This window comes from Eucyclogobius newberryi, unplaced genomic scaffold (genome assembly GCF_026437365.1).
Source record: "Eucyclogobius newberryi isolate DKJ021-1_F unplaced genomic scaffold, fEucNew1.0.hap1 SCAF_481, whole genome shotgun sequence".
NCBI classification, from domain to species: Eukaryota; Metazoa; Chordata; class Actinopteri; order Gobiiformes; family Gobiidae; genus Eucyclogobius; species Eucyclogobius newberryi.
Window position 1 is genome coordinate 6,241 of NW_027316147.1, and position 25,042 is coordinate 31,282.

A 25,042-nucleotide genomic window follows, 5' to 3' on the forward strand; every position below is an offset into this window, starting at 1 on the left:
ATCGCCTTGTAGTTCCTGTGTTTGTGTGTTGTGGTCGACCTGAGAGTTTAAAGCCAATCAAAAATTATTAATGGTAAAATATTTAATAACATATTTAGCCTAATGGCATCGGAGGTTTTACATGTGGCATCCTTTGACTTTAACAGCATATTGAACCCAATCACCCTTTTGAACACAGTTTTGAGTTTTGAATGTGAATATATATATATATATATATATATATATATATATATATATATATATATATATATATATCTATATATATATATATATATAAAATAGAAACGTAGATCGGCTGGCCCAAACTCCAGAACAGTAGGTGGCGATAAAGCCACTTAAAGCTGCCAGAAAAGCAGCAGAAGAAGAAAAGGAGGCGCTCGGTGGTCACGCGGTTAGTCTCACCCCGGAACAACAAGATGGCGGCTTTGGAGCAGCTGAGGGTGAGTCTGGACCAAAACACTGCATATTTCTCTCTGGATTCTCCTTTATTTCACCTCTACCTTCAAGCAAAGACTACATATTATGTTTACGCTTTTGGTGTTATATTCTAAGATTGTAAAATATCCAAAACGAGCGTGTTTACATGTTGTATTTGTCCCAAAGCTAACTGATCTAAGAGTGCTTTTTCATGCCTTCTGTCTATATCACATTCATAAATCATAAAGTAACTATGCAGCGTTTCATGTGTGAATGCACTTTACTGTTTGACGTGGGCTGAGAACACGCGGCTCCTTCACATTTGTAGAATCTACAAAAGTTCCTCTCCTGCACAGCGAGTCTTTCTACTGCCGTAAAATGCGCGGGGATTAGCTTTCAACTCCATACAATCTATTGTCGTAAAGGATCCATACAATCTAATGTCTTAAAGGATCCATACAATTTAATGTAAAGGATCCATACAATCTAATGTCGTAAAGGATCCATACAATCTAATGTCTTAAAGGATCCATACAATCTAATGTAAAGGATCCATACAATCTAATGTCTTAAAGGATCCATACAATCTAATGTAAAGGATCCATACAATCTAATGTCGTAAAGGATCCATACAATCTAATGTAAAGGATCCATACAATCTAATGTCGTAAAGGATCCATACAATCTAATGTCTTAAAGGATCCATACAATCTAATGTCTTAAAGGATCCATACAATCTAAGGTCTTAAAGGATCCATACAATCTAATGTCTTAAAGGATCCATACAATCTAATGTCGTAAAGGATCCATACAATCTAATGTCTTAAAGGATCCATACAATCTAATGTCGTAAAGGATCCATACAATCTAAGGTCTTAAAGGATCCATACAATCTAAGGTCTTAAAGGATCCATACAATCTAATGTCGTAAAGGATCCATACAATCTAATGTCTTAAAGGATCCATACAATCTAAGGTCTTAAAGGATCCATACAATCTAATGTCGTAAAGGATCCATACAATCTAATGTCTTAAAGGATCCATACAATCTAATGTCGTAAAGGATCCATACAATCTAATGTCGTAAAGGATCCATACAATCTAATGTCTTAAAGGATCCATACAATCTAAGGTCTTAAAGGATCCATACAATCTAATGTCTTAAAGGATCCATACAATCTAATGTCGTAAAGGATCCATACAATCTAAGGTCTTAAAGGATCCATACAATCTAATGTCGTAAAGGATCCATACAATCTAATGTCTTAAAGGATCCATACAATCTAATGTCGTAAAGGATCCATACAATCTAATGTCTTAAAGGATCCATACAATCTAAGGTCGTAAAGGATCCATACGATCTAACGTCTTAAAGGATCCATACAATCTAATGTAAAGGATCCATACGATCTAATGTCTTAAAGGATCCATACAATCTAAGGTCTTAAAGGATCCATACAATCTAAGGTCTTAAACGATCCATACAATCTAAAGTCTTAAAGGATCCATACAATCTAAGGTCTTAAAGGATCCATACAATCTAAGGTCTTAAAGGAAGACTTTGTCCGAATAACGGATAATAATAATAACATTGAGTTTTTTCATTATGTAAAATGTTGGTGACTGAAGTCTTCTAGATCGAGAATGTTCAGTGAATAACGTGTTTTAATAACGTTCAGATTTTTTTAATGTGTGTTTAGTATTGTTATTATCACATTATCAAAATTACATTTTTAATATGCAACTAGTCACGATAATTTGACGATTTCCCTCGTGCAAACCAAAGTATATTCGTTCCTTTGGCCTGTTATATAATAACAAATGTAATAGAATGATCTTCTATGATCATTTTACAACCCAGAACACTGAGGTATTTAAAGAGTCCCCACTCCTTACTTGAGCTGAAGGCTTTTATCAGTTGACCCAAATTGACATTTAGTCGACCTTTAGGTCTGCAAAATGTTTGATTCATTAATTTAAGGCTGTGACGATGAGTCGATGAATCGTGACAGGTTGAAATATTTGTTGTTGTATTTAGAGTGAATTCTCTGGACCAGACCCACGCTAACAAAAATACATTTTTATAGGAAAGACAGTGTCATTATTATAACAAAAAGTCGAAGATGGGAAATCTCAGATTTTCATGAATACATTTTATTGGTAAATATTAGCCACCAAGTCTTCAATCACCATATTCAAACCGTTAATTAATGTCCAATAGAAATCATTGTTTCACTCTTTAACTTAACTAATTATAGTTATGGCCAAAGTTTCAATTGCAGTTGCTTCGCAGGGTTGAACTAATTTATTGCTTTTACGGGCAGAAAGTTAGAAAATCCATCAACAAAACTGTCATTGGTCAAGGCAGATTAACCAACGTTCACATGAATTAGGCAAATGGAAAATTGAGGGTTATCCAGGCTGCAGAGGGTTCAGGCTGCAGAGGGTCCAGGACGGGCTTCAGAGGGTCCAGGGCGGGCTTCAGAGGGTCCAGGGCGGGCTGCAGAGGGTCCAGGGCGGGCTGCAGAGGGTCCAGGGCGGGCTGCAGAGGGTCCAGGGCGGGCTGCAGAGGGTCCAGGGCGGGCTGCAGAGGGTCCAGGGCGGGCTGCAGAGGGTCCAGGACGGGCTGCAGAGGGGACAGGCTGCAGAGGGGACAGGCTGCAGAGGGTCCAGGACGGGCTGCAGAAGGGACAGGCTGCAGAGGGTCCAGGACGGGCTGCAGAGGGTCCAGGCTGAAGAGGGTCCAGGGCGGGCTGCAGAGGGTCCAGGGCGGGCTGCAGAGGGTCCAGGGCGGGCTGCAGAGGGTCCAGGCTGAAGAGGGTCCAGGGCGGGCTGCAGAGGGTCCAGGACGGGCTGCAGAGGGGACAGGCTGCAGAGGGGACAGGCTGCAGAGGGTCCAGGACGGGCTGCAGAAGGGACAGGCTGCAGAGGGTCCAGGACGGGCTGCAGAGGGTCCAGGCTGAAGAGGGTCCAGGGCGGGCTGCAGAGGGTCCAGGGCGGGCTGCAGAGGGTCCAGGGCGGGCTGCAGAGGGTCCAGGCTGAAGAGGGTCCAGGGCGGGCTGCAGAGGGTCCAGGACGGGCTGCAGAGGGGACAGGCTGCAGAGGGGACAGGCTGCAGAGGGTCCAGGACGGGCTGCAGAAGGGACAGGCTGCAGAGGGGACAGGCTGCAGAGGGTCCAGGACGGGCTGCAGAAGGGACAGGCTGCAGAGGGTCCAGGACGGGCTGCAGAGGGTCCAGGACGGGCTGCAGAGGGTCCAGGACCGGCTGCAGAGGGTCCAGGGCGGGCTGCAGAGGGTCCAGGGCGGGCTGCAGAGGGTCCAGGGCGGGCTGCAGAGGGTCCAGGGCGGGCTGCAGAGGGTCCAGGGCGGGCTGCAGAGGGTCCAGGGCGGGCTGCAGAGGGTCCAGGGCGGGCTGCAGAGGGTCCAGGGCGGGCTGCAGAGGGTCCAGGGCGGGCTGCAGAGGGTCCAGGACGGGCTGCAGAGGGTCCAGGACGGGCTGCAGAGGGTCCAGGGTAGAGCTGGGTTTCGATTCAAATTTTAAGAATCGATTCGATTCCGATTTTTACGTTTCAAAATCGATTTTTTTTCCCGATTTCTCAGATCCCATCCGATTCGATCCAATTTCGATCTGATTTCGATTCAATCCGGGGGTTAATGTTATTAAAAATGAAAAATGTATTTGAACCGTTTCCTTCACTTCATGACTGTGCAGAGAAGCAACATATTAAAACTAGTATTATATCAATATTAAACAGCAAATCTTACAAGTATTGTAGTTACTGATGGAAGACTGATGAAAAGGTTAAGGGTCAATCTACCTTCAAGAAAGATAATCCAGGAGTCCTGAATTATCTTTCTTGAAGGTAGATTGAAGTTCACTGAGGGAAATGTAGAAAATAATTTTAATTTAAAAAAAAAATCGATCTTTGGACGTACGAATCGATAATCGGTCATTAATATGCGAATCGATTAAAAATTGGAAAAATTTATTTCAACCCAGCTCTAGTCCAGGGCGGGCTGCAGAGGGTCCAGGGCGGGCTGCGGAGGGTCCAAGACGGGCTGCGGAGGGTCCAGGGCGGGCTGCGGAGGGTCCAGGGCGGGCTGCGGAGGGTCCAAGACGGGCTGCGGAGGGTCCAGGGCGGGCTGCGGAGGGTCCAGGGCGGGCTGCGGAGGGTCCAGGGCGGGCTGCGGAGGGTCCAGGGCGGGCTGCGGAGGGTCCAGGGCGGGCTGCGGAGGGTCTAGGGCGGGCTGTGGAGCCAGAAGCGCTCTGGACAGTGTGAAACGGAGTGGCTCAGTTAAGCAGAACTAAGTAACTTTGGTGATAGTTGCAGCTTCCTTGTGATAATACATGGTCAGAAAATAGATGTAAAAATAAAGCACGTTCTTCATTATAAAAAGACAGTCAAGTCTCAAAAAACATTTCCATATTGTCAAATATAAAAAAAGAGCCCGGGTTATTGAGGACAGTTGTCTTCAGGTTGATGGACAGCAGGGGGCGACCACGGACACTTCAAACGCCCCTAAAAAACATATTTAACCATCACAAGGACTTACAACAATGTTCAGTAAGATGAAAATGCTACTTGGTTCTGCTTTAATATATGGAGAGGTCGGGCACGATGATATGGACAAAAATGTATAGCTTAATATAATTGCTCATATCTTAAATCATACTTTATCTAATCTTTTTTTAAAAAATTTTTGCTGGTTGCTGATTCGACTGATTAGAGGTTTGCTTTAGTGATGCCTAATCCTGGGTAAGATTATTTCCACACAGACGGTTCCCCTCATTTGTTTTAAGCTAAGGGGTAGAGCATAATCTTTTACATATGACGTAGAAAGTTTCAGTTGTAACATCTGGGCCCTTTTTAAAAACAAGATGTTTTGGATTTCATTCTGTAAGATCTTAATAAGCACTGCCATTTGGGTCCAACCATTGTGTACAGGGCCAAATAGGCGGATGTTAAGGAGTTAATCAGGAGATTTTGTTGACAATATTAACATGTGCAACCTTAAAACATATTTACACTCTGTAATCCCTCATTTGTCCAGGAGTCATCCATTGTAGAAAAAGATTCAGTTGTAGTCATCTGGTTACTGTTTTTGGAAAAACAAGAGACTCATTGTTTGGACTCTTATCCAAGAGTTATTCTCAATCTGCTGACCAGGGGCCTCATTTATAAAAGAGTGCGTCAAATTGTGCTTGAAAGAGTGCGTATTGGAAAGCAGAAATTTAACCACCGCAAAAAAAGTCGACTTATAAAAACAGCACGCCTGTTTGCACGTCTCTTTTCCAAATTGGCGCAGCAATTCCTCATGAGTTTCCGCCCCGTGCCCGCCCCGAGTCCGCCCTGATATACCATATATGGCAGATGGAGATCGGGAGGAAAAAATGGAAATTCTCTGAGGTGAAGACGCTAGTCGGCGAGTCTTTAAACAGAAACCTTTACAAGGCGCTGCTCTGCTGCTCATCTGAGGGCGTGGCAACGCAGACTGTAGCGGCGTATTAACAACAATACACAAAAAATGTGTACTCTGTCATAATATGATCCTGATTGTGCTGAATGTGATCAGACCCACACTGCCCTGCGTGATAATCCCCTGTGCGCAGTCATCCATCTAAGGCCTCAGTCATAATAATGTAACAGTGAGAGCGGGGGAGTGGCTCAGAGAAGGATCTGTGACACTGAGGGAGGGCATCTGAACAGAGGAGCAATGAAGGAAGACGTTCAAATACGTGACTGGTGTGTGTGCATGAAGCGAGTGTGTGATGGTAAACGTGAAGCCCCTATGACTGTGCGGACCCTCACAAAGATCGTAAAGCACATTTTACTGTTAGTTTGACTGAATTGACATTTTAGTTAATGGTCCATTTGAGGCGCTATTTCACCTCTGCCCACCTCTTTCAAAAACCTTTTTTTAATAGATCACATTCCTTGGGTGGAAAAATGCATATGCACATTTTGGGCTTCGCTTTGTGCATACCGGGCTTTATAAATGAGGCCCCTGGTCTGAGAACTCCTGATACTTATCTTACTTGAGTAAGCTCCTCCCACCGGGTGGAATCTTCTGATTTAGCCTGTTTTGTTTTTGTTTAGTTTACTCTTTGAGTTTCACCCTAACAGCCCTGTAATGGACAATAGAAATCCTATTGTTACCTGGCTGCAGCTCCCTCATCACTGGGCCCGGGCTGATGCCCCCCCCCCCCCCCCCCCCCATAGCTTAAAAATGACTTCAGGAACATTGAACCTTAAACCTCCATTTCTTATTTAAAGGGGATTCTATTTTTGAACAAAATGGCTTCCTTAACTCTCCTTTCAACACAACCTTTCTCCTGCTTAGAATCTTCACCTCACTGTCTTCAAACAAGTGCTTTGTGGCTTTAAGATGAAGATGCACATCGCTCTGTGGTCCTTAACTCCAGTGTCTTTTTGTGCTGATAAAGGCTCTTGTGCAGTGGCTGTTTAGTCTCACTATGTAACTCTTTAGAACTGTCTCCTCTGCATTGGATTGAAAACACTGCTCGGTTGAACCAGTTTTTGTCTTGTAGTTTGTTTGTAAAACGTTGTTACTTGAGGCTTGTGTTTGTGTCTCTTGTGTTCTGGTTTGAGCGCTGTAATTCTGCAGATGATTCTTCCCTGACGTCCCCGTGTGTCCTTCACTTTAGCTCCAGCAGCTCTGTGTGACACAAGTGCCACAAGGTGCTCCGTGTGACACAGTTTCACACAGTTTTAACCTGTTACCACCCACCTGTCCGCCGGCGAACATTTTCTATATCTCAAATATTCTCTTACATCATCACTTTTATTTCCGTGGTCAATACCAGCAAGCCATACATCATTTTAAAGCTTATTTTCTCAACAAAACGAATATGTCATTGATTTACATTGAATAATATGCCCCTAGAAGCAATTGCCAATAGTTTGTGAGAAAGTCTCAACTTTTACAAACGCATGTCCTGTTTGCTGTTTATGACGGACGAAACGGCTTTAATTCTGTTCATCCTTGTACTCAGTCTGTCCGTAAGGAACCATTGAAAAACAATATCCACTTGTATTTTTCCTGAAGTTATCCGATTTCGAGATATTGTCAAGTAAACAAACTTTTCTTCGTTTCTCGCCGGACGAGAATGCGCTTGTCCGGCGCATTTCTCCGTCCATAACAAATGACCTGTTTGACTTATAAGATAGTGTTTGACATCGATATCTTCCTTAGACTGTTACCTACAGAATGAGACCATCCACGATTTTTTCTGTCACCGGGTTTGTTTGCTACAGCCTCCGGAGGAAAAAAATGCGCCGCTTGCGACGCACATGGATTAGTCTGTTTACATCTAAATAGCGCCGCGTGCGAATGGCGTAGCTGAGATTGATTGACATATTATTCTAGCCAATGAAAATAGCTTTAGAAAGAGAGGCGGGACAAAGAGCTTATTGACACAGAATCTTCTGTATTCTCGTGCGTAAGGCTCCGGGAAGGCTGTAAAGAGACAGATTTCTCGGCAGGATTTTGCGCATAATGTTTTCTGATTTTATTAGCCTTTTGGACGTGCATATTGTTAGATATATGTATTATTATACCAATACAAAAATAAAATAAAAATATTATAATTTTTTTTTTTAAACCTCTATATGAGAAATTCATGGGTAAACTCATATTTACACATTTTCACATATTTTTTTTTTAGCGGTTATAATTGCTATTAGTGGCCTACAAAACATCAAAATGTATGTTTTATGATCATAGAGGAGCTAAAATTGTAATAAAACAGTTTGGCACAGTTGGCACATATTTGGATCACTTGTTCCGAATATACCTTTTGATACAAAAAGGTCAACAGCACCAAAATGCCTGTTCCTAGAGATCTGAAACTTTACACAGTTGTTGTCAACAAGATAAACATCATGTACAGTGAACAGCATAAGCACACAACGAAGTATGTCATGCTCAGGGCCATTACAAATTAACAATATTCAGGCGAGACTAAAAAAGGATGTTTTGTTTATGTTTGGGCCTCTGTAGTGTAAGTTCTGAAGCCCTGACAGTGTTCATGTGCACATCTGCAGAAACTAGAAGGCCTAAGCTTTCTAATGATGCATCACACTTGCATGTGGAACATAAGATCCTCTTTTAATAAGCAATGCCATTTGGGTATGTCCAACCATTGTGCACAGGGCGAAAATAGGTGGATGGTAACAGGTTAATTAAATATGCAAATTAAATGAATAACTGTGGCTATAAAATAATCAAAGCTTTTTTTATAATCCAATTACTCGTTTCAGCCCTACAGATGAGTCGACCACTAAAATCATTGTTAATTGCAGACCTCGTTGAATAGTTTTATTTCTTGCTTGGACGTGTGGTATGAAATGACTGAGGGAACCGGGTCTGTACTGGTCCAGTGGGCGTGTGGTCCGGGTCTGTTCTGGTCCAGTGGGCTGGGCCCGGGTCTGTTCTGGTCCAGTGTGCGTGTGGTCCGGGTCTGTACTGGTCCAGTGGGCGTGTGGTCCGGGTCTGTACTGGTCCAGTGGGCTGGGCCCGGGTCTGTTCTGGTCCAGTGGGCGTGTGGTCCGGGTCTGTACTGGTCCAGTCGGCCTGTGGTCCGGGTCTGTTCTGGTCCAGTGGGCGTGTGGTCCGGGTCTGTTCTGGTCCAGTGGGCGTGTGGTCCGGGTCTGTTCTGGTCCAGTGGGTGTGTGGTCCGGGTCTGTTCTGGTCCAGTGGGCGTGTGGTCCAGGTCTGTACTGGTCCAGTGGGCGTGTGGTCCGGGTCTGTTCTGGTCCAGTGGGCGTGTGGTCCAGGTCTGTACTGGTCCAGTGGGCGTGTGGTCCGGCTCTGTACTGGTCCAGTGGGCGTGTGGTCCGGGTCTGTTCTGGTCCAGTGGGCGTGTGGTCCGGGTCTACTGGTCCAGTGGGCGTGTGGTCCGGGTCTGTACTGGTCCAGTGGGCTGGGCCCGGGTCTGTTCTGGTCCAGTGTGCGTGTGGTCCGGGTCTGTACTGGTCCAGTGGGCGTGTGGTCCGGGTCTGTACTGGTCCAGTGGGCTGGGCCCGGGTCTGTTCTGGTCCAGTGGGCGTGTGGTCCGGGTCTGTACTGGTCCAGTCGGCCTGTGGTCCGGGTCTGTTCTGGTCCAGTGGGCGTGTGGTCCGGGTCTGTTCTGGTCCAGTGGGCGTGTGGTCCGGGTCTGTTCTGGTCCAGTGGGTGTGTGGTCCGGGTCTGTTCTGGTCCAGTGGGTGTGTGGTCCGGGTCTGTTCTGGTCCAGTGGGCGTGTGGTCCGGGTCTGTACTGGTCCAGTGGGTGTGTGGTCCGGGTCTGTTCTGGTCCAGTGGGCGTGTGGTCCGGGTCTGTACTGGTCCAGTGGGCGTGTGGTCCGGCTCTGTACTGGTCCAGTGGGCGTGTGGTCCGGGTCTGTTCTGGTCCAGTGGGCGTGTGGTCCGGGTCTACTGGTCCAGTGGGCGTGTGGTCCGGGTCTGTACTGGTCCAGTGAGCGTGTGGTCCGGGTCTGTACTGGTCCAGTGGGCGTGTGGTCCGGGTCTGTACTGGTCCAGTGAGCGTGTGGTCCGGGTCTGTACTGGTCCAGTGGGCGTGTGGTCCGGGTCTGTACTGGTCCAGTGGGCGTGTGGTCCGGGTCTGTTCTGGTCCAGTGGGCGTGTGGTCCGGGTCTGTTCTGGTCCAGTGGGCGTGTGGTCCGGATCTGTACTGGTCCAGTGGGCGTGTGGTCCGGGTCTGTACTGGTCCAGTGGGCGTGTGGTCCGGGTCTGTACTGGTCCAGTGGGCGTGTGGTCCGGGTCTGTTCTGGTCCAGTGGGCGTGTGGTCCGGGTCTGTTCTGGTCCAGTGGGCGTGTGGTCCGGGTCTGTTCTGGTCCAGTGGGCTGGGCCCGGGTCTGTACTGGTCCAGTGGGCGTGTGGTCCGGGTCTGTACTGGTCCAGTGGGCGTGTGGTCCGGGTCTGTACTGGTCCAGTGGGCGTGTGGTCCGGGTCTGTTCTGGTCCAGTGGGCGTGTGGTCCGGGTCTGTTCTGGTCCAGTGGGCTGGGCGCGGGTCTGTTCTGGTCCAGTGGGCGTGTGGTCCGGCCTAACGTGTGCTCTCCTGTGTGTGTGCGCTGCAGACTCTGGTGTAAGCGGCCTCTCATCGTGCAGCAGAGTCAAACAGGATGAACCTTCAGCAGCCCTCGGCCCCCCTGCTCCCGCCGGTGCACCCCGACGTCCAAATGAAGCCCCTGCCCTTCTACGACGTGCTGGACGTCCTCATTAAACCCTCCAGCCTTGGTAAGACGCGCTACATTTCATTTCTTGCAGTTTACCATCACTTATAATTTAGTTTGTCTATTTTCTACGGTGTATTCTTTGGAAATGCTAAAAATATTGACAAAATAGATTTTTTTCACGTCAAGATTACTTAGGCTGAGCAAAATAATATGTCTGTTTGCCCTAACCCGACCGACCCGGTATGAAACTAGCCGACTGAAAAAAAAATTATCAGCATTTTGTTGAAAGAACTTCAAAATCTTTTATTTTTCAATTTATTTCGCCGACTGGTCTTTCCTAAACCGTCGTGTCGAATATTTTTATCACACTGGTAAACCTATCTCTCATCCCAAAGAACTGATGACGCACTGCGCAACACATGTGCGTCATCATATTCAGTCCTCCACATGCTTCTGTAACGAAACAGAGTGCGCGTTAGTGTCAATAAATTGCTTTTTACAAGTTGGTTATCCTCTGTCGGCGCCACTGAAGTGTCCATAGTAAATGCCACGCTCTATCACGTTGTCTTACGCAATGCATTCTGGGTTTGAAACACGCCCAGCAGCGTCATCACAACAAACATGGCGGCGCCTGTGTCCCCTGCATTTTCCCCCCGCTCGCCTTCGCTACCAAAATAAAGGATAACGATGTACAAAAGGTTGATTTGAAATATCTTTAATTCGTGAGATTTAGTCTCTCGATCGTGTTGAAGCCTGACCCCTGGACTTTTGTTGAAGCCTGACCCCTGGACTGTTGAAACCTGACCCCTGGACTGTTGAAACCTGACCCCTGGACTGTTGAAGCCTGACCCCTGGACTGTTGAAGCCTGACCCCTGGACTGTTGAAGCCTGACCCCTGGACTGTTGAAGCCTGACCCCTGGACTTTTGTTGAAGCCTGACCCCTGGACTTTTGTTGAAGCCTGACCCCTGGACTGTTGAAGCCTGACCCCTGGACTGTTGAAGCCCGACCCCTGGACTTTTGTTGAAGCCTGACCCCTGGACTGTTGAAGCCTGACCCCTGGACTGTTGAAGCCTGACCCCTGGACTTTTGAAGCCTGACCCCTGGACTGTTGAAGCCTGACCCCTGGACTGTTGAAGCCTGACCCCTGGACTGTTGAAGCCTGACCCCTGGACTTTTGTTGAAGCCTGACCCCTGGACTTTTGTTGAAGCCTGACCCCTGGACTGTTGAAGCCTGACCCCTGGACTGTTGAAGCCCGACCCCTGGACTTTTGTTGAAGCCTGACCCCTGGACTGTTGAAGCCTGACCCCTGGACTGTTGAAGCCTGACCCCTGGACTTTTGAAGCCTGACCCCTGGACTGTTGAAGCCTGACCCCTGGACTGTTGAAGCCTGACCCCTGGACTGTTGAAGCCTGACCCCTGCACTCCGAGTCAAACGATGGCAAAATTTTTATCTTTTTTTTGCCTTCAAAATAATAGAAAATAAGAATTTGCCTTCCGTCCGACCCACTTGAAAAATGTTTGCTTGGGTTACAGCAAACGGACAATTTATTTGGGGCAGCCTTACCATTAAATATTTTTTGGACTTAAAGCCACTACACTTTTTGGTGGTTTATGGCGGTTGGTATCCAAGCGTTACATTACCGCCACCTACTGTAGTTGTACGTCTTAGACTTTATTCTTTAGGCTTTAAAGAATAAAGTATATTCTTTACAGAATAGACGGGGAGTCCCCTGCCTTACGACGTAATCCTTCTTCCAACTTTATTAGTTAACATGGGGCTGTCCACCCAGGGCTCTCCTACGTACTTATAGCATCCCCGCCATCCCTAACAAGATCAATCAAAAAGGCCCGCCATCCGATTTGTCCAGTTTTACGTTCAAAGTCTATGTGCACGCACGTCTTGGGCGTCCAGTGTTTTTGTGCCGTGTTTTGAGCATTTTTGCTGCGCGAATCCTGCGTTTTGAGCATCTGATGCGGCACGTCGGGGGCGTTCGAGCGCTGGACGCTTTTGACGCTTTGAAAAAATCCTCAAGACGCAGCTCTTGGAGCAAATAAGGATATTCACTTAATATGATATTAATATTAATTCAAATTTCTTGATGGTGGATAGGCTTATACACCATGTAATAGTGTGTTTAGACGTATACACCATGTAATAGTATGTTTAGACTTATACACCATGTAATAGTGTGTTTAGACTTATACACCGTGTAATAGTATGTTTGGACTTATACACCATGTAATAGTGTGTTTAGACTTATACACCATGTAATAGTGTGTTTAGACTTATACACCATGTAATAGTATGTTTAGACTTATACACCATGTAATAGTGTGTTTAGACTTATACACCATGTAATAGTATGTTTGGACTTATACACCATGTAATAGTGTGTTTAGACTTATACACCATGTAATAGTGTGTTTAGACTTATACACCATGTAATAGTATGTTTAGGCTTATACACCATGTAATAGTGTGTTTGGACGTATACACCATGTAATAGTGTGTTTAGACTTATACACCATGTAATAGTGTGTTTAGACTTATACACCATGTAATAGTGTGTTTAGGCTTATACACCATGTAATAGTGTGTTTAGACTTATACACCATGTAATAGTGTGTTTAGACTTATACACCATGTAATAGTATGTTTGGACTTATACACCACGTAATAGTGTGTTTAGACTTATACACCATGTAATAGTGTGTTTAGACTTATACACCATGTAATAGTATGTTTAGGCTTATACACCATGTAATAGTGTGTTTAGACTTATACACCATGTAATAGTGTGTTTAGACTTATACACCATGTAATAGTATGTTTAGGCTTATACACCATGTAATAGTATGTTTAGACTTATACACCATGTAATAGTATGTTTGGACGTATACACCATGTAATAGTATGTTTGGACGTATACACCATGTAATAGTATGTTTGGACTTATACACCATGTAATAGTGTGTTTAGACTTATACACCATGTAATAGTGTGTTTAGGCTTATACACCATGTAATAGTGTGTTTAGGCTTATACACCATGTAATAGTGTGTTTAGGCTTATACACCATGTAATAGTGTGTTTAGACTTATACACCATGTAATAGTGTGTTTAGACTTATACACCATGTAATAGTGTGTTTAGACTTATACACCATGTAATAGTGTGTTTAGACTTATACACCATGTAATAGTGTGTTTAGACTTATACACCATGTAATAGTGTGTTTAGACTTACACCATGCAGGCTGAGAAATAGATTTTCAAAGTTAGTTGCCCCCAAGCAATTTCAGGGGCCCACAATCGCGCGCGGCATCGCAGCGTCATAACAACAAGATAAATGTGTTGTTTTAAACCTGGTTATTAGCATGTAAAACAATTTAAAGTACTTTTATCTGTTATTTGATATGAAGATAGGGATGCATACCTAAACCCACTTTCAGGTTCAAGTCCAAATTCGAATCCAGAGGTTTAGGTTCATGCAATGGCATGGTTTAGGTTTGGTTTCAGGTCCGGACTCATTGGGTCCGGACCTGAAACCAAACCTAAACCATGCCATATTTGCATAATGTTACAACAGCGTAACACAAGCTACTTGGCTAAATTAAGTTGAAGACACTTGAACAAGGACGACTATCAAACACAAGGCTTAACTGCAGATTGAAATAAACTCAACTTGTCTGATTTATTCACTGTTTTTAACAGAAGTTACAACTTAGAAATCACAAGCTACTAGCTAACAGCTAAACTATAGCTTAACAGCTAACACACATTCATGTGTTGCTTTTGAACAAGAGCATGTTGAGTATTGTTGACAGGGTCAGTCTGGGTCAAGGGTCAAAGCAGCTGTTTCATCTGATACAATGTTTTGCCTTTAGACACATTTCCTTTAATGTTCAGATCCATTGGCATCAAAAGTCAGGTCAAAACCTTCAAACAGACAAAACACCAGTGTAAATAATTAAGTCACAGTGTAAAATAAGAGTTACAAAAACTAGCATAAAAGTCAACTTGAATCACTATAAAGCATCAACTTGGCAGTATCAAAAGTAGAATATGAAAATATTTTACACAACAAATCAAAATAATACATCATATTAGCAGCATTAAACACCAGACCATATTTAACAACAGTAGAATACAAATACAAAATACTATTACAAAATATAAACTCCAATCAATGAATGCAGCAATTAAGCAATATTACTTTGACTTAGTATTTACTTAATGCCAAATACATCACACCACAACATAACACTTAAGTTATTTCATTCATATTTACACCCAGACCAAAGCACAACCCAGACAAGACCACGCTGACGCCGCCCCTTTAACCATCACAACATCGCATGCGGCGGCCACAGCTTAAAACAGTTCAGATAAAGCCAGCGATCTCACCGGCTTCACTTCAGTGAAAATCAACGATCGTGTTAGCCCAGCGGTTAGCGACACGTCTTTGAGTGCAGAGGTTCCTGAGATCGATACCCGACTTGAACTCTTAGACTTGCTTGTTTTTCGCTCGTCTCCTAATGACATAGTAAAAGAGGACTAGAGAGGAATGCTGCCAAAACCCCTGAACTAATTTGTTCAACAAAAATAAAAACCTGTTTAATACTGACAATTAAAATAATACTAAAGTATACAATTATTTAGATCTCTAGGTAGATCTTTAGGCTTTGTCGAATATAGACTTAGATTAAATGTGAAAAGTGAAACACAAATAAAAACAACAAATAATTTTCCCATTTATTTCAATAACAAATTAGTTCAGGGGTTTTGGCAGCATTCCTCTCTAGTCCTCTTTTACTATGTCGTTAGGAGACGAGGGAAAAAAATGCAAGATTAAGAGTTTATGTCGAGTATTGATGTCACGGACCTCCGCACTCAAAACCGTGTCACTAACCGCTGGGCCAACACACTCAGCGACCTGAGGCCCGTGCGCAGAAGTACTGTGCGGGCGCCTGCGCACACGCAGAGCGCGTCTGGCACAACACAAACACAAATGTCGATATGAACGTAAAAGAGCCGCGGGTTGGCCAGGCCTGTAATAGTGTTACATGGTGTTTAGGCTTATACACCATGTAATAGTATGTTTATGGTGCATGTACCTTTTGGAAATAATGAAGGTACATTAAACCATCCTTGGAGGAAAATGCGACCCTGTATGAGGCATATTTACCATTCCAGCACTGCAACCTCGATAGAAAATAAGTTCTACTCGGACTAAGAAGCCGTTTTGGGGCCATGACGAGCTGGGGAGGTGTGTCCTGGTCTTTGTGGGGATTGGAGCTTCCGGGGCCCTTCATTAGGAATGGACTTCCAACCACTTTTTGATCATTCACAAGATCCTTTCATCTGTATCCTGTTTTTTTGTTGTTCTTGTGTTTGTATATTGTGTCTTTAAACTCAGAGTTTAAAGACACGAATATTATTAATGACAAAATCATTATGATCAACCCATTGGCATTTGAAGTATTGGAACTGAAGGAAAAAAATGACTAGCTGGGCCTCAGAACCCCTGCCATGGACATGATAAATGGATACCATAGGAACAAACTCCTGACTGCGGGGGAAAATGCCTCGATTAGAATGGGACTTATTTGTTGTGCCGTAATTGTAGTTTTATTTAATTTAATGGATGTCATGCCGTGGTAAGAAGACTGTCGGTCAATGAAGCCACCTTTTTTTTTCAAAATGGATGTTAATTTTATCAGAGCAATGTTTGTCTTTTACTGTGGCATGAGTGAATCTGTCCAGGTAAAAGTCAATGTCTTCCAAATGTGTGTCGGCATAAGAAGGCGTGTCCCATCAAATGTGGCCCACAATCCTGTGACTGAGATCTGTGAATGAAACGCTGGAATTATTGCCTCAATTTTCTTTTAGACTTAACCTTGTGGATTTTGAAATGTTTAACTCTAAATGGACTTGATCACGCTCATACTTGCGCCTTTTAGGGTTTGAGCTGGAGTTATAAGAACTTCTCATTTGATTTATTTTCAAATCTGGTAAAAAACTTTTGGACCTTATTGTTCTCCAGCCCTTAAATCTTAAACCTTGAGCACGTTCGGGTGATGACGCCAGATCCTGAAACGTTTCCTGAGCAACATTTGCCTTGTGTATTTGGTGTGTGCAGGAGCGAGTACTGCTCAGAGGTTCCACCAGGAGAAGTACTTCATTTTCGCCCTGACGCCTCAGCAGGTCCGAGAGGTCTGCATATCCAGGTGCTCCACACACCCGCCTCCTTCACGTCCCGCCTGCTTCACGCTCCGCCTCCTTCACGTCCCGCCTGCTTCACGCCCCGCCTCCTTCACGTCCCGCCTGCTTCACGCTCCGCCTCCTTCACGTCCCGCCTCCTTCACGTCCCGCCTGCTTCACGCCCCGCCTCCTTCACGCCCCGCCTCCTTCACGTCCTGCCTCCTTCACGCCCCGCCTCCTTCACGCTCCGCCTCCTTCACGTCCCGCCTGCTTCACGCCCCGCCTCCTTCACGCCCCGCCTCCTTCACGCCCCGCCTCCTTCACGCCCCGCCTCCTTCACGCCCCGCCTCCTTCACGCCCCGCCTCCTTCACGCCCCGCCTCCTTCACGCCCCGCCTCCTTCACGTCCCGCCTCCTTCACGCCCCGCCTCCTTCACGTCCCGCCTCCTTCACGTCCCGCTTCCTTCACGTCCCGCCTCTTTCACGCCCCGCCTCCTTCACGCCCCGCCTCCTTCACGCCCCGCCTCCTTCACGTCCCGCCTCCTTCACGTCCCGCCTCCTTCACGCCCCCCCCTTCACGTCCCCCCTCCTTCACGCCCCGCCTCCTTCACGCCCCGCCTCCTTCACGCCCCGCCTCCTTCACGTCCCGCCTCCTTCACGTCCCGCCTCCTTCACGTCCCCCCCTTCACGTCCCCCCTCCTTCACGCCCCGCCTCCTTCACGTCCCGCCTCCTTCACGTCCCGCCTCCTTCACGTCCCGCCTCCTTCACGCCCCCCCCTTCACGTCCCCCCTCCTTCACGTCCCGCCTCCTTCACGCCCCGCCTCCTTCACGTCCCGCCTCCTTCACGTCCCGCCTCCTTCACGCCCCCCCCTTCACGTCCCCCCTCCTTCACGTCCCGCCTCCTTCACGTCCCGCCTCCTTCACGCCCCCCCCTTCACGTCCCCCCTCCTTCACGTCCCCCCTCCTTCACGTCCCGCCTCCTTCACGCCCCGCCTCCTTCACGTCCCGCCTCCTTCACGTCCCGCCTCCTTCACGCCCCCCCCTTCACGTCCCCCCTCCTTCACGTCCCCCCTCCTTCACGTCCCGCCTCCTTCACGCCCCGCCTCCTTCACGCCCCGCCTCCTTCACGTCCCGCCTCCTTCACGTCCCGCCTCCTTCACGTCCCGCCTCCTTCACGCCCCCCCTTCACGTCCCCCCTCCTTCACGTCCCGCCTCCTTCACGCCCCGCCTCCTTCACGTCCCGCCTCCTTCACGTCCCGCCTCCTTCACGTCCCGCCTCCTTCACGCCCCCCCTTCACGTCCCCCCTCCTTCACGTCCCGCCTCCTTCACGTCCCCCCTCCTTCACGCCCCGCCTCCTTCACGCCCCGCCTCCTTCACGTCCCGCCTCCTTCACGTCCCGCCTCCTTCACGTCCCGCCTCCTTCACGCCCCCCCCTTCACGTCCCCCCTCCTTCACGTCCCGCCTCCTTCACGTCCCGCCTCCTTCACGCCCCGCCTCCTTCACGTCCCGCCTCCTTCACGTCCCGCCTCCTTCACGTCCCGCCTCCTTCACGCCCCCCCTTCACGTCCCCCCTCCTTCACGTCCCGCCTCCTTCACGTCCCCCCTCCTTCACGCCCCGCCTCCTTCACGCCCCGCCTCCTTCACGTCCCGCCTCCTTCACGTCCCGCCTCCTTCACGTCCCGCCTCCTTCACGCCCCGCCTCCTTCACGTCCCCCCTCCTTCACGTCCCGCCTCCTTCACGTCCCGCCTCCTTCACGTCCCGCCTCCTTCACGCCCCCCCCTTCACGTCCCCCCTCCTTCACGTCCCGCCTCCTTCACGTCCCGCCTCCTTCACGCCCCGCCTCCTTCACGTCCCGCCTCCTTCACGTCCCGCCTCCTTCACGTCCCGCCTCCTTCACGCCCCCCCTTCACGTCCCCCCTCCTTCACGTCCCGCCTCCTTCACGCCCCGCCTCCTTCACGTCCCGCCTCCTTCACGTCCCGCCTCCTTCACGTCCCGCCTCCTTCACGTCCCGCCTCCTTCACGTCCCGCCTCCTTCACGTCCCGCCTCCTTCACGTCCCGCCTCCTTCACGTCCCCCCTCCTTCACGTTCCGCCTCCTTCACGTCCCGCCTCCTTCACGTCCATACAAGTCCTTTTTGTCTAATGTGGTTTTATTTACCCCTTTGTGTGTGTGGGACAGGGACTTTCTCCCGGGAGGCAGGAGGGACTACATGGTTCAGATCCAACTGAGGTGAGGCAGAGCAAACTCTTCCATGCATTTTGTATTCAGATCACAAGTGTCAAATATGAAAGGCTTGTATTCTATATAATGCTGATATAATGTCCTCTCCAGAGACCTAAATGTCTGGGGTGAACCCTGTTTACCCTGGAATTAGACCTCGAGCATGTTCCACAACAATCGTAAGGAAGGGAAGGCTTTTCACAAGTATCATTTCACTTGTGTAACTCTTTTAATTTGAAATATTTAAACGTGTGACATTCCCTGTAACACTACAGCACATTCATGGCAAATTTGCCAAGTTAAGAAAAATCATAAACTACATAATACATCTGTGGGTGCAGGATCTCTCCTTCACTGTGTTCTCCGTGGGGTTTCTACTTTTCCCCAAAAGGTTTTCCTTGCCAAGAAGAAGGGTTTAAAAGCTTAGGACAAGGGATGATGGGAGATTATTCATTTGCTAATTTCCTGTAACTGGTGTTGTGATTTTGGGCGTTTCAAAAATTTAACAGCGTCATTTAAACAAAGAAACATTCTAATCTTTATGCCAACACCTTTTAATAACTTCTTTCTATAACTATGTGTATTAGAATTTTGGAGGAAGAAAAATATGATTTGGAAAGCCGTAGTGTGCAATGACTTTTATGGATATTTCATCAATATTTGTGGATAACATTTGCATGCAAAAGTGTATAAATTCCTGTTTCAAATGCTGAACTAATTAAATAGTCTCACTTCACCGATCATTACACATCCTGTTATTAGAATACTGCCTGTGTTTCTAACTCACGTCTCATCAGTCTAAACGTGAACAGAGCCTGAGCTACAAACAAAGACTCGTCTCTAAAAGCTAGTTTTAAGTCACTTTTTGAAACTTGGCGCTGCTTTTTCTTCACGGCTCCTCTGATACTGTTGAGCACAACCTGCGACTACCCAAGATTGCCACACGGGTATATTCAGTGTGTTTGAGGCTGTGCTGTCCTCAGAGCACCTCTAAAACAAGCAGCTGTCCTCAGAGCACCTCTTAAACAAGCTGCTGTCCGCTCAGTGAGTGAGCAGAGCACGAATGGGCCTCTGAACACGGCCCCAGAATGAAAAGGAGAAGCAGAAGAAGAACCAAACCTGCCGCAGTACTGCTCAGCGGCCTGTAGTGGCCAATAAAAGACAGAAGTGAGGGAAAATGGGCTTATTAAAATGTTAAAAAAACATTTTAAATATAGTATGGTAGTTTCATATTTTATTGGTAAATCACTGCTGGCCTTGATTGCCCTGACCGCACGCCGCTGTTAGAAAGTACTTTAATGTGATAATGCCAAAGTGACACCAGTACATTTTGCCTGTGAAATCCTGATTTTAAATTGAATTGCCAAGTTTTAAAAATGAAGTAATAGTTTTGTGTACATGTTGTAGGTTCTGTTTGTCTGAGACCAGCTGCCCTCAAGAGGACAACTATCCCAACAGTTTGTGCATCAAAGTCAACGGGAAGCTCTTTCCTCTGCCAGTAAGTCACAGTCGTCACAAATTGCTATTAAAATGGTTATGGTTATGTGTCTCCACTCTCTTAAAAGGAGTAAAAAGTTTTTTTTTAGGTGAAAATAGCATTTCTGTATTTGAACCATAATTACTTTCCCAGTATAATTAATTATAATTAATGCTTCAAGGTCCTACCATTATTTGGTATCAAGATGAGTCTTGTATACATTCTAGTTGTTGAGAAAAATCTTAACAACTAAGATATGCAAATACAAAAGACTGCAAAAAGATTAAGAATAAAAAAATTCTAAAAAAAAAAGAGAAAAAGAAAGAAAATAATCAACTGGCGGCAGTTGCTTACGAAGTAAAGCTTTGCCTCTAAACCCAGAGCCAGGACCTGGACCTGGACCTGGACCAGGACCAGGACCAGGACCAGGACCAGGACCAGGAGAACGCCAGGAAAGGGACCGTTCCAAATGGTTTCAATTTCTACTTAGAAATCCTTGTTTGTATGTTATTGCTACAAATGAGTATTTCAAAAGCTCAGAAGACTTAGTTTACACTTCCAGAGGTCAAACGGTTCCTGTAGAACACTGCTGCAGGATTCTGACCCTCCCTCCTTAGATTCTATAGATGTAGGTCTGGAGACTGGCTAGGAGAACCCACTGCATATATCAGGGTTCTGACTCCAGAACCCTGATACATGCAGTGGGCCCCGCCCTCATCACCATGACGACACCACCCTTATGGGCTCATCTGGGACAGGGATGAGTCTGTCTCCAGGAGGAGGTGGACCGGCTGGTGTCCTGGTGCAGGGGATATGATATATATATGTATATATTATATGTTAAATAATGACAAAGATGAGTATTTTGAATGATTCCACTGACTCTCATGTCTCATTGGTTTGTGTGTTTGCACGCACAGGGCCATGCTCCTCCTCCCAAAAACGGCGTGGAGCAGAAAAGACCAGGTCGGCCCCTCAACATTACGTCCCTGGTGAGACTCTCCTCTGCTGTGCCCAATCAGATCTCTGTCACTTGGGCCCCAGAGATCGGAAAGGTCAGCCACTGTCCACTTCTGTCCACTTCTGTCCCCCACCTGCACAGCTCACACGAGGGATGGGAATTCAGAACAGCTTTTTACTCGAAAAATCCCCAAATTCACAATTATCCTCCGTTATTGATTCCTCTATTCTAATGCTCCTCAAACTTGTTCCTGTGTGCCTCCCTTAGGGGATAAAACATGTATCCATGCCCCCTCTTCCCCACGCACCCGCAATCTCCAGAAATGATATAGCAGGGTTCAGAATAAGCGGTATCGCATCGCAAAATGCGATGCAATTTCTCTCAAATGCGATGCGTTCGTCAGAAAAAAAATGTTTTTGTATCGCAGCTTTTGTGATACAAAAATGTGTGTTCCATTGTATAACCAAAGCGCCTAAAAGTACTGATCACTTGTCAATCGATCGCCAACAACGGCATGACACATGTGGACGCTGTGTGACATGACGAGTCCCGCTGCTGTCTCAGATCGAGTCTGAAAGTGGGAGGAGCCACAGTGTGGTAAAGTTAGTGTCATATTCACAGATTCAGACTTCTGAGGTCAATAGCTCCTAAACGCAAAAGTCTTTGCAGATCATTCACATGCCAAAATACTCATATTTACACTGCCAAGCGGGTCGCTCTGCTGCGGGTCGCTCTGCTGCGGGTCGCTCCGCTCTGCTGCGGGTCGCTTCGCTGCGGGTCGCTCCGCTGCGGGTCGCTCTGCTGCGGGTCGCTCCGCTCTGCTGCGGGTCGCTTCGCTGCGGGTCGCTCCGCTGCGGGTCGCTCCGCTGCGGCTGCGGGTCGCTCTGCTGCGGCTGCGGGTCGCTCCGCTCTGCTGCGGGTCGCTCTGCTGCGGGTCGCTCCGCTCTGCTGCGGGTCGCTCTGCTGCGGGTCGCTCCGCTGCGGCTGCGGGTCGCTCCGCTCTGCTGCGGGTCGCTTTGCTGCGGGTCGCTTTGCTGCGGGTCGCTCCGCTGCGGCTGCGGGTCGCTCTGCTGCGGCTCGCTCTGCTGCGGCTGCGGGTCGCTCTGCTGCGGGTCGCTCCGCTCTGCTGCGGGTCGCTCCGCTGCGGCTGCGGGTCGCTCCGCTGCGGCTGCGGGTCGCTCCGCTGCGGCTGCGGGTCGCTCTGCTGCGGGTCGCTCTGCTGCGGGTCGCTCCGCTCTGCTGCGGGTCGCTCCGCTCTGCTGCGGGTCGCTCCGCTGCGGCTGCGGGTCGCTCTGCTGCGGGTCGCTCCGCTGCGGGTCGCTCCGCTGCGGCTGCGGGTCGCTCTGCTGCGGCTGCGGGTCGCTCCGCTCTGCTGCGGGTCGCTCTGCTGCGGGTCGCTCCGTTGCGGGTCGCTCCGCTGCGGGTCGCTCCGCTGCGGCTGCGGGTCGCTCTGCTGCGGCTCGCTCTGCTGCGGCTGCGGGTCGCTCTGCTGCGGGTCGCTCCGCTCTGCTGCGGGTCGCTCCGCTGCGGCTGCGGGTCGCTCCGCTGCGGCTGCGGGTCGCTCCGCTGCGGCTGCGGGTCGCTCTGCTGCGGGTCGCTCTGCTGCGGGTCGCTCCGCTCTGCTGCGGGTCGCTCCGCTCTGCTGCGGGTCGCTCCGCTGCGGCTGCGGGTCGCTCCGCTGCGGGTCGCTCCGCTGCGGCTGCGGGTCGCTCTGCTGCGGCTGCGGGTCGCTCCGCTCTGCTGCGGGTCGCTCTGCTGCGGGTCGCTCCGCTGCGGCTGCGGGTCGCTCCGCTCTGCTGCGGGTCGCTTTGCTGCGGGTCGCTCCGCTGCGGGTCGCTCCGCTGCGGGTCGCTCCGCTGCGGGTCGCTCCGCTGCGGGTCGCTCCGCTGCGGGTCGCTCCGCTGCGGGTCGCTCCGCTGCGGCTGCGGGTCGCTCTGCTGCGGCTCGCTCTGCTGCGGCTGCGGGTCGCTCTGCTGCGGGTCGCTCCGCTGCGGCTGCGGGTCGCTCCGCTGCGGCTGCGGGTCGCTCCGCTGCGGGTCGCTCCGCTGCGGCTGCGGGTCGCTCCGCTGCGGCTGCGGGTCGCTCTGCTGCGGGTCGCTCCGCTGCGGGTCGCTCTGCTGCAGGTCGCTCTGCTGCAGGTCGCTCCGCTCTGCTGCGGGTCGCTCTGCTGCGGGTCGCTCCGCTCTGCTGCGGGTCGCTCCGCTCTGCTGCGGGTCGCTCCGCTCTGCTGCGGGTCGCTCCGCTCTGCTGCGGGTCGCTCCGCTGCGGCTGCGGGTCGCTCTGCTGCGGGTCGCTCTGCTGTGGGTCGCTCTGCTGCGGGTCGCTCCGCTCTGCTGCGGGTCGCTTCGCTGCGGGTCGCTCCGCTGCGGGTCGCTCCGCTGCGGCTGCGGGTCGCTCCGCTGCGGCTGCGGGTCGCTCCGCTCTGCTGCGGGTCGCTCTGCTGCGGGTCGCTCTGCTGCGGGTCGCTCCGCTGCGGCTGCGGGTCGCTCCGCTCTGCTGCGGGTCGCTTTGCTGCGGGTCGCTTTGCTGCGGGTCGCTTTGCTGCGGGTCGCTCCGCTGCGGGTCGCTCCGCTGCGGGTCGCTCCGCTGCGGCTGCGGGTCGCTCTGCTGCGGCTCGCTCTGCTGCGGCTGCGGGCCGCTCTGCTGCGGGTCGCTCCGCTGCGGCTGCGGGTCGCTCCGCTGCGGCTGCGGGTCGCTCCGCTGCGGCTGCGGGTCGCTCTGCTGCGGGTCGCTCCGCTCTGCTGCGGGTCGCTCCGCTCTGCTGCGGGTCGCTCCGCTGCGGCTGCGGGTCGCTCTGCTGCGGGTCGCTCCGCTGCGGGTCGCTCCGCTGCGGCTGCGGGTCGCTCTGCTGCGGCTGCGGGTCGCTCCGCTCTGCTGCGGGTCGCTCTGCTGCGGGTCGCTCTGCTGCGGGTCGCTCCGCTGCGGCTGCGGGTCGCTCCGCTCTGCTGCGGGTCGCTTTGCTGCGGGTCGCTCCGCTGCGGGTCGCTCCGCTGCGGGTCGCTCCGCTGCGGCTGCGGGTCGCTCTGCTGCGGCTCGCTCTGCTGCGGCTGCGGGTCGCTCTGCTGCGGCTGCGGGTCGCTCTGCTGCGGGTCGCTCCGCTCTGCTGCGGGTCGCTCCGCTGCGGCTGCGGGTCGCTCCGCTGCGGCTGCGGGTCGCTCCGCTGCGGCTGCGGGTCGCTCCGCTGCGGCTGCGGGTCGCTCCGCTGCGGCTGCGGGTCGCTCCGCTGCGGCTGCGGGTCGCTCTGCTGCGGGTCGCTCCGCTGCGGCTGCGGGTCGCTCAGCTGCGGGTCGCTCCGCTCTGCTGCGGGTCGCTCCGCTCTGCTGCGGGTCGCTCCGCTCTGCTGCGGGTCGCTCCGCTCTGCTGCGGGTCGCTCCGCTCTGCTGCGGGTCGCTCCGCTGCGGCTGCGGGTCGCTCTGCTGCGGGTCGCTCTGCTGCGGGTCGCTCTGCTGCGGGTCGCTCTGCTGCGGCTGCGGGTCGCTCCGCTGTGGCTGCCGGTCGCTCTGCTGCGGGTCGCTCTGCTGCGGGTCGCTCTGCTGCGGGTCGCTCTGCTGCGGCTG

The 25,042-nt window shown here is 50.0% G+C and overlaps 1 protein-coding gene across 1 annotated transcript in view; it reads left to right on the top strand.

The window, feature by feature from the left end:
* The first annotated feature begins 396 nt into the window (after window positions 1–396).
* LOC140380573 (E3 SUMO-protein ligase PIAS2-like) overlaps window positions 397–25,042 on the top strand; it is a 36,410-nt gene continuing 11,764 nt past the window's right edge. Inside the window, exons 1-6 of the mRNA XM_072464438.1 lie at window positions 397–440; window positions 10,519–10,678; window positions 16,763–16,850; window positions 19,006–19,056; window positions 20,455–20,545; window positions 21,445–21,579. Of these exons, the coding sequence (XP_072320539.1) occupies window positions 10,564–10,678; window positions 16,763–16,850; window positions 19,006–19,056; window positions 20,455–20,545; window positions 21,445–21,579 (480 nt within the window). The 5' untranslated portion in view covers window positions 397–440; window positions 10,519–10,563. The remainder of the gene's footprint in view (window positions 441–10,518; window positions 10,679–16,762; window positions 16,851–19,005; window positions 19,057–20,454; window positions 20,546–21,444; window positions 21,580–25,042) is intronic.